Source organism: Telmatherina bonti, assembly GCF_933228915.1.
Source record: "Telmatherina bonti genome assembly, chromosome: 8".
Taxonomy (NCBI): Eukaryota; Metazoa; Chordata; class Actinopteri; order Atheriniformes; family Telmatherinidae; genus Telmatherina; species Telmatherina bonti.
The window spans coordinates 27,720,547-27,730,026 of NC_136626.1; the positions used below are offsets into that span (position 1 = coordinate 27,720,547).

Consider the following 9,480-nt stretch of genomic DNA (forward strand, 5'->3'; position numbering starts at 1 on the left):
CTTTTCTCTTTGCAGAATGGCCATGTATGGCCTGCTGTGTGGCAAAACTTCATGGCCTCCAATGACTTCCCCTGTAAAAACTATAGAGATCTTTGTTTGTTTATTTCTTTGTTTGTGAAACCTTCATACAATCATTTATCACTTAATTTAGCAAACAAAAGTTAAAGCCCATTCAACAAGTTCAGGATGAACCACACCAATCAACAAACACAAACATGGATTAAACATTAAATCCATTTGATGTTAAAATTCTTGTGAAAATCGAAAATAATTTTAAACAATTCAGTTTAGAGCAAAGACATTTGGTAAAAAACAAAAGCTGCACCATTCTAGTAGTAACAAAGACTCACCTTGACCATGAAGAGTCAAGACGAAGATCAGCACTGGCAAGTTACTGTGAAGAAACATGTTGAGATCACAGTCAAGGTTGGGGGCTGAAGAGTAGCTGCAAACACCTCTCACCGTTTCCCCCTTTATATGCTTCCTTGTGCTAGAGAGAAGGAAGTTACTTAGCATGTGTCTGCACTCCCCTGCAGACTACAACCTAGAAAATGGCTTCATGAAGCTGTACTTTATGTTCTTGGTGGCATTGGCCTGTCTGCCTTCCTGCCTGTCTGTCTGTCTGTCTGTCTGTCTGTCTGTCTGCTTGTCTGTCTGTCTGTCTGTCTGCCTTCCTGCCTTTCTGTCTGTCTGTCTGTCTGTCTGCTTGTCTGTCTGTCTGTCTGTCTGCCTTCCTGCCTTTCTGTCTGTCTGTCTGTCTGTCTGTCCATCCGTCTGTCTGTCTGTCTTTTAGCAGCCTAGCTCACAAAGTTATGAGTGGATTTTGATTTTTTTAAAAATCCAGAAATGTCAAAAATGAAATACAAAACAAGATGTTAAATCATGGGGGTGATCTAGATAACCGCTTGGATCCAGGGATTATTTAAAGAATTCTTTTCTATTGGAAAATAGGGATCATTTTGCCATTGCAGCTTCTAACTCAAAACAATGTCTAGAATCCCTTGAAAAAAAATACAAGCTGACATTTTGGTTGTTTTATAGATGAGTGACCCCATTGCTGGGTTGTGGTCTGTACCCTCTGACTGCTTCTAATTTTAAATGAAGTGCAGGGTCTTTTGGTTTAGCAAGTAGTAAGTGTATAGACATTTCATTAGTAAGTAGTAAGTAAATAGTCATTTCAGTAGTAAGTACTAAGTGAATAGCCATTTTATTAGTGAGTACTAAGTAAATAGTCATTTTAGTAAAGAGTGGTAAAGACAAATCTTGCAGTATAAATGATGGAGCGTGAGTCCAAAGAACCATAATATGCCTTTGTTCCAAGTTTATTTTCTATCTATTAATAGCGAATGCTAATGTATATTACTGGTGACAGAAGGTGATGCTGTTTCATCCATTTAACATTTTTATATAGTTTAGCTGTTAAAGATGCTACATGTCAATTTTTATTCTTTGGCGTTACATATTTTTGATCATTAATAGTGATATCTGCTGACCTTTCATAAATCCCTGCTGGTGTAATTACATATTGTATGTCATATCGCTACATGCAGTTGCAGGGAATAATACACTTAACAGTGTTGCTGAATTCATTGCTCCAGAGCTTTTTGTCTGAAATTCAAGTCTATAGTATTTCTTTATTCCAAAAGCAGACCACAGTTTGAAATTATAATGTTTTATCTTCAGTGTTAGAAATGATGAAGGCCCCGTAGAAGCTTACTGGAAAATTATTATAAAGTCTAATAATTTGATCTGTGGTTTGATCTTGTGGTTGTACTTTTTAACGTACTTGTGATCATTTTGGGCTTTCACAATGAGTTCACATGACGTATGAGGTGACAGAAGTGTGCACCCTCAGTGTTAACTCTGCTTGATCGTTTACTCATCTTTGTCTGTGGTTTAAAATAATCTTTGATGATAAATGATAAATAAATTATAAGTTTTTGACATTAAAAAGATTTACTTTTTAATTTTTTTAATTTATTGTGTATCAGTCGATGATTTGGTTCAGCTTCAGTTCCAGGGCTCATGTTTGTGAAAAATATCACGTTTGCTGTGTGTGTGCGAGACCTTCATCCTTCCAGTAATTAACAGGAACAAGAGATTACAATCACAAACCACTTCCCCTGCCTGATATGTGAAAAAGTGTGGCAAAGATTCACTTTAGTCTTTCGGTCTGATGCGTTTCTTTGAGTAATATACCAATTGTTTGTACAATCAAACATTTTTCATTCTTAAGGCTCTAAACTTTTTCTATTCTTTCTTTTTTTTTGTTGTTGAAATGAGGTCAAAGACATATTCAAAGTGCCAAGTCTGAGCTTATTGATATTCAGTGACATGAATTGCAAAGTAAGTTTTAGGGCTTCAAAACAAGCATTTATCATGCATTCTAATATTCATTAAATACTAAAGTAAGTTTTGGTATATCTGACTGAATCTGAGCACACAGATTCACCCTGATTCTCCCGTTGCATCACAAATAGTTGCTGTTGCTGTCATCTCAGAATGCATTTTATTTTCCTCATATATACATGTTTATGGGAATTTTTGGACCATTCTTCCAGAAGCACATTTGTGAGATCAGATGCTGATGTTGAACAAGGTGACTTGGCTCGCAGTCTTCACTCTAACTTACCCAAAAGGTGTTCTGTCCTGTGGAGGTCAAGAACCTCTGCAGGCCTGTCAAGATCTTTAACACCAAACTGGCTCATCCATGTCTTTATGGACTTTGCTTTGTGTCTTAGTGTGCAGTCATGTTGAAACAGGGAGGTACCATCCCCAAACTGTTCGTATAAAGTTACGAACATGGAAATGTCCCAAACTTCTAAGTATACTGAAGCATTCTGAATTACTTTCACTGGAACTAAGGGGTCAAGCCCAGTTTCTGACAAACAAGCCCTCACCATCAAACTTCACACTTGGCACAATGCAGTCAAACAGTGCCAAGGTTCATGGAGGTGTGGAGACCCAGGTGCAGGAACTGAGAGACAGGAAGCAGAGGAGCTACAGCAACAAGACTTTATTAAAAATATTTGACAGAACTGAAGAATGGATGGAGACATATCAGGCAACTACAGACAATGAACTAGCACTAAGAACAGAAACCAAATGGTGTAAATACCAACAGAAGAAGAACCAGACACAGATGTATTGAATGGACTAATTGAAACCAGATGAACTAACGAACAGCCTGCAAAACAGGAGACATGACACGAGGGCACTAAACAAGGAAAATTATAAAATGAAACAGGAAACCAGAACTAAAAAGACAACACAAACTCTGCATCGTGACAAACAGGTGTTGTTACCCTGGCAACCGCCAAACCCAGATTTGTCCATCAGATTGCCAGTTAAAGAAGCATGATTAGTCACTGCAGAGAACATGTTTCACATAGAGTCCACCGGTGGCGGGTTTCACACCACTGTGTTGAAACCCGATAGTTGATGCAACCACTCCAAAACTGGAGTGGTTGCATCAACTATGATCTTTAAGAAAACAAGTCAGTGTCAAACTGATAATGATAATTTCAGCATACTGGCTTAGGTATTAGAAGTAGTGCTAGTTAAGTATCCTTTCAGTGAAAAAGAAGTAATTTTCTCTTTCACAGCAAACTATAAACTCTTATCGACCTTTGTTAAACTGTAGAGAATCAACTGCTCTGGTTGATCTGCACACTATCTACATTTACAATAGTAAAAAAAATGAGACTGAATAGTTATTTATCTTTAAATGTATTCAAATGATGAAAGATTTCAAAATAGAAAAAGAGATTTATGTTGGTTCAAACTGATCACTGTTAGTAACTGCTTATATAGTATTAAAGATGCTCAACAAGAAATAAAGACTTCGACAGCTTTAAAGCTAAATGAGGATGAGGGAAAATTAGCAAGTCTGACTTCCATGACGTCTTCTTGGTGCATGAAAGCAGAGTCTCCATTAGGGAGCAGTGTTGCCCTTTCTTTTTAGAGAAATCAAAGAGAGAAACGTTCATACATAACGGAGGGACTGTAACTGTTTATCTAACAAAGAAAAGGAACAAGGAAAACCTTTTTGGATAATTTGCCTTTTTCATTGAAAACAATAACCTGTTAAGTTATCTAATTTATTCATTCATTCATTATCCTAACCGCTTAGTCCAATAAAGGGTCGCGGGGAAGCTGGAGCCTATCCCAGCAGTCTTTGGGCAAAAGGCAGGGTAAACCCTGGACAGCTCACCAGTCCATCACAGGACCACACAACCACTCACACCTATGGGCAATTTAGAGTAACTTATTCACCTAACATGCATGTGTTTGGATGGTGGGTGAAAGTTGGAATGCCCAGAGAGAACCCCTACATACACAGGGAGAAGATGCAAACTCCACAGAGAAATGCCACTGTCCAAACCTCACTCCAGCCAAGGATCAAACCAGCAACCTTTTTGCTGTGAGTCCAAAGTGCTAGCCACCATGCCACTGTGCAAACTGTTATCCAATTTAATTGTGTAAAACTGTGGATGGCGAAGAAGCAGAAAAATAAATTGCATTAACATATTCTCAATTGACAAAAAGTATATGTACATGTCTTGCTTTGCCCAGATGCTAAGATGCTTTTGGTTGTTGTTAATTTGTTGATGGGTTTATGAACAGCCATCAAAACAAAAACAAAAACAAAAAACTGAGCAGTTTTTAAAAATCACAAGCAAACTAATAAATTGATGGATCATCTGACTCAGCAACTTGAGTGGAGAATAATATCCTGTGTGCTTCTCTGGACTCACACACCACTGGGCTACCAATGTCAGAACCATACACACACTGACTGGAAACTTGATCACTTTCCAGTATTATGCAGCTTTTGACATGAATGCAAAAGTTTATTTAAAAAATCATATATGAAAAAGTAAAAAACTAAACTGGTGGGATTATCAAAACAAGGTCAAAAGGTACATTCTGTGAACAGCATTCAGTTTATGCATAGATTTCAGATTTGAAGCCATTTTTAAAACCTTAAAAGACACGGTATTAGGTTTAATTTTAAATTTGCATGTCGTAATATAACATTTATTGTCAGAAAAGCATTGAATCGAAGTGGCAGGGCAGGCTCTGGTCTAGCTGAGGCACCTCTCAGGAAATCCTCACCTCTAATGTTACATAAAGAACAAAATCAACCAGGAGACACACATCAAATCTTAATGACTGTTTTTTCTTTGATTGAAAGGATCCAGTCGTTGTAGTCGGGGATCTTGGTGTACGTATAAAGTTTGTGTCCTGGTGAATTTTTCATGGCAGACACCACCCCGTATACCATTCCTTCTTTGCAGACCAATGGACCCCCAGAATCTCCCTAAATTAACATACAAAGTATGTAGCAAGTATGTGCAAAGATTACGCAAGGAATTGTTATCAAAGATCAATTTTTTTTACTTCAAGATGCAAAAATGCACGTACCTCACGTGGACCATTCACTCCTTCTGAACAGTACGAGTTTTGCTGTTCACAGTACTCATTGCTGACCAATGTTATGTCAACCTCCATGAGTTTGGAAGACATCCCTGTATTTTCGTTGTCTACTCGTCCCCAGCCACACACGATACACGGGTTTGGCAGAGATTTGTCATCATATTCTGCAAGCTTTATAGGTTTAACACTGCTGGTGAACTTTGCCTTGGACCCCAACTTTAAGCACAGAGAGAAATATGAAATATGAATTAGCATCTGAAATGAGTGTCTCATTAGTATACATTTCCTGTGGATTCAGTTTCATTGATGACATTTTCAAAGGAAAAAATGGCCAATTTTAAACAAAGAAAAGTTACACACTTACCTTAAGAAGCATCACATCATTTATGTATCCAGTTTTATTGTAGCCTTCATGTGGAAATGACTGTTCCACCTCTATTTGCTGCACTTCATCGTTTAAAGCGGTTGTATCGTGAACTCCTAAAAAGACTGTGTAGGAGCTGCAACAAAAGCATAAATGTCAAGTTACTTTAGCTCCCACCGTATTGGGTTAGGTTGAATAAAAGGCCCTGTTCCCACACAGTTAACATGGAGTATGTAAACTGACCTGCTATAGCAGTGGGCTGCAGTCATCACAAAATCCTGATTGATAAGAAATCCACCACAGTAGCGTACGTCACCGTTTTCCAAATGCTTCCTCACAATCGCCATGTAAGGTCGGCTATGTGGCACAACCTCATGGCCTCCAAAGATTCTCCCTGCATAAACTTAGAATAAAGAAAAGATGAATTAACATCTGGAACGTTCCTCATTCTGTAGAGTAGAACATGTTTTCTCATAACCTGGATGAAAAAGTAAGGAGATCATTAAAACGTTCAGCTTTGTGGAAGAGCACATTCTAAAAACTACAGTATATTTTACTTCAGGATATATAGATATATATGTATATGACAAATATATATACATATACATATACATATAAATATATATATATATATATAAATATATATATATATATATATATATATATATATATATATATATATATATATATATATATATATATATATATATATATATATATATATATATATATATATATATATATATATCTGCAGTTCCTGGGCAGGCAAAGTTGTACAATTTAAAAAGTATTTAGAAATCTACAACAGCTGTATAACATACACTTACATGTTTGAACACCTTTGGAGTCATACTGAATGCTGTATAAATATGATGACGTGGAGAACAAATGAAAAAAAAAATTCAGTATGAAAATGAATTTCCCTTTGAAAGGATTCAGCTGTAGCTTTAAATATGTTTCAAATCATCAATTCTGACAAAAATGAAGCAGAATTAGAAAATTTGGACATAGTATGCTCAGATGAGGTCTCAAAAATGGGACTTTTGGATGTTAGCACAGTTTGGCACTGTTAGCTCTCAATATCCCCCCCAATTGGGGGAGATATAATATACCTACTGTCTTTTTTTGACAGGTCATAAGAGGATTTTATTTAGCTAATCTGATGGCGAAAATTATTTTTTGAATTAAAAGGTTGTAGAGCCCTTCATAAGGCAACAAATGTAATACTTTGATGCTGTATAAATTTAGCGTGTGCAGCATTAACTGAAGCAAGAAAAGCATAACCTAAGTCTTGTCATTACTGCTCTTAAGAATTTTAAAAGCATAATAAAACAAAACAAAAAAAGATTATTTCTTCATTTCTCACCTTGGCCATATAGAGTCACCACGAGCATGAATACCAGATTGCAGTGGGTAGACATCGTAGAGGTTCAGCTGAGCTATGATGCAAAACAGCAGGAAACATCAGAGGTGATTTCCAATCTCTTAAAACTGCCTCGCTGTGTTTTATAGCGAAAAGGAAGAGTCCATTTTGCATATGCAAATATCGTGGCTTTGAAGCTCTTTGTAATGATGACATGTCTATCTTTAGAACCAAGCGCAACTTTCGTCTGCAATGCATAACTTTATCAGTAATTAAATACTTTATCATCTGCCTGAATATTACAAACATACTATAATGCCATATAAAAGTCTAGTAAAAAATAATGCATATGAATTAAGTACATTCATCACTGTGTTTAGCTATTTTTCCAAAGCCAAAACTTTTTTTCTTCTTTTTTTAGGGTCATAATGCATTTCCCTGCACACGCTTTGTATCATAAATACTTTGGTCTGGACTCTCATTTCCATAAATTTACATAGCTTGAAAAACCACTTCTAAAGTACATACCTGACCACAAGTTAACTTGTAATTGACTCAAATGCTGAAAGCTTGAGGATAAATCAGACCAGTGGAGTGTACTGTAGTATAATTGGTCATAATTTATCCACTGATGCTTCTGTGGTATTACTCACATATTTAAAGCTCTGAGTTGATATTTCATGTTCAAAGCAGTGGCTCTTTGAGAGGAGCCTCTGTGTCTGTCACGCCGCACCAAAGGTAACATTAGTCTGATGTTATCACGTCATAACACAGTGCATAAAAATAGGATTTGTTTGAAAGTGAGGTTTGTGGAACTTGAAGGGGAAATATGACCCCCCCTAAGCCACCAGAAGAATGAAGAAATGGCAAGGACTTTGTGGGACACAGGAGGAAATCAGTCAAACTCCCAATGCAATCATTTTTGGGAGGTTATATGTGAGCCTACACTTAAGCTTTGAAGTAAATTTGAATATTTTCTCTATTGGAAAATTATATGTGTGGTAAAAATACAGTGCAGTCCAGAAACTATTCCTATATTGTTGTTTTTATCTGCTTTGCTTTGCTGTTTTTGCAGGTATATTTGGGCCATGATTTAAACCACTGCTTGAAATAAAGGAATCATCATATCTTGTAGATTAAAAAAGAAAGGAAAAAGGTCAGAAAACATGAGAGACTGTTGGATATACAGCTACATTATGATGAAAGACAAGCCATGACCTTGGATGCTTACTCCAGTCAAGGTCTGTGGATCAAACGTGTTAATATAACTGTGCCAAGGAGACTTGAGAAGACCTGCAACACTGAGAACAGTGGTAGAACTTAATCTTTTTTGGCAGGGTAGTCAAGCCTAAAAACATGCAGCTTTCTGACCACAGTGTGCTGATATGTCTGTTACATCACTTCCTCAGTCTAGACACAAGTATGTCCTGCATATCTTTCTTGTAAACCTTATAATTGTTTTCAATGATGCACAGAAGAATGCTATAATGTGTTTCAGTCAGAAGACAGGGAGGGGGTTGGGGAAGGAGATGAGCAAACAGGTTTTTGGATGTGAGTGCCTGGAGTCCAGGGCAGTGATGGGAATTACAGGACACACAGAGAGGACGTCGCTTGGTAGAACGGGGCCTTTATCGTTAGCCCGTCACTTTTATGAGGACCACGGGGCTGACTGGTTTAGCCATTGGACACACCAGCTAAGAAAGCTGGAATGTGATAGCAACCATCAATCAACGTGCAAATTACATGTTTATTAAGAGGAAAGGAAAATGATAATAATAAAACCAACAGGCAGAGAAACAGAAATTCCCAGAGCGGCCACAAAAGATCAAACTGTGAGTTTAAATGAAATCACATATGGGAGCAGAAGTTTATGACCTGAGAACTGAGCTGATGTGTCACCCACTGCACTCAGCAAGCACCTTAATATTAGCTCACCCATACCTGTGCCTAAAAACGATCCCATTTGGTCAGGTTAGATCAGATGCCAGTTGTTGTATATTGATCTTCATTAGAAGTCTACTCTAAACTAAAGATATTTCACTTTACGTCTGATGTAATAATGGGCTTCCTGCTACAGGACGTAAAACAGTGGTCCTTTGCCAAACATGGAGAAAAAAAAAAATCAGAACTTGCATTATAATTTATATGTTTGAGGTAGTTCTAATGGAAAATTATTTTCAAAAAACAGATTTTATTTACTTTAAAGGCATTCAACATCATCATTTGATTGAAATGAAAACACCAGTGTTGTTTCAGATCGTCTACATTTGAGCCTGACTATTTATGCAACTGAAAAAAAAATTGTTACCACGCA

At 36.9% G+C, this 9,480-nt stretch overlaps 1 protein-coding gene across 1 annotated transcript; it reads right to left on the reverse strand.

The window, feature by feature from the left end:
- Positions 1-5,000: 5,000 nt before the first annotated feature.
- Positions 5,001-7,224, reverse strand: LOC306759069 (granzyme G-like; the record flags this gene model as incomplete). The annotated part of the gene is made up of 5 exons (XM_079244561.1): positions 5,001-5,323; positions 5,428-5,655; positions 5,804-5,939; positions 6,047-6,206; positions 7,170-7,224. The coding sequence occupies 5 exons, from the start codon at positions 7,222-7,224 to the stop codon at positions 5,162-5,164; spliced, it is 741 nt and encodes a 246-aa protein (XP_079100687.1). The 3' UTR covers positions 5,001-5,161.
- Between the last annotated feature and the right edge of the window lie 2,256 nt (positions 7,225-9,480).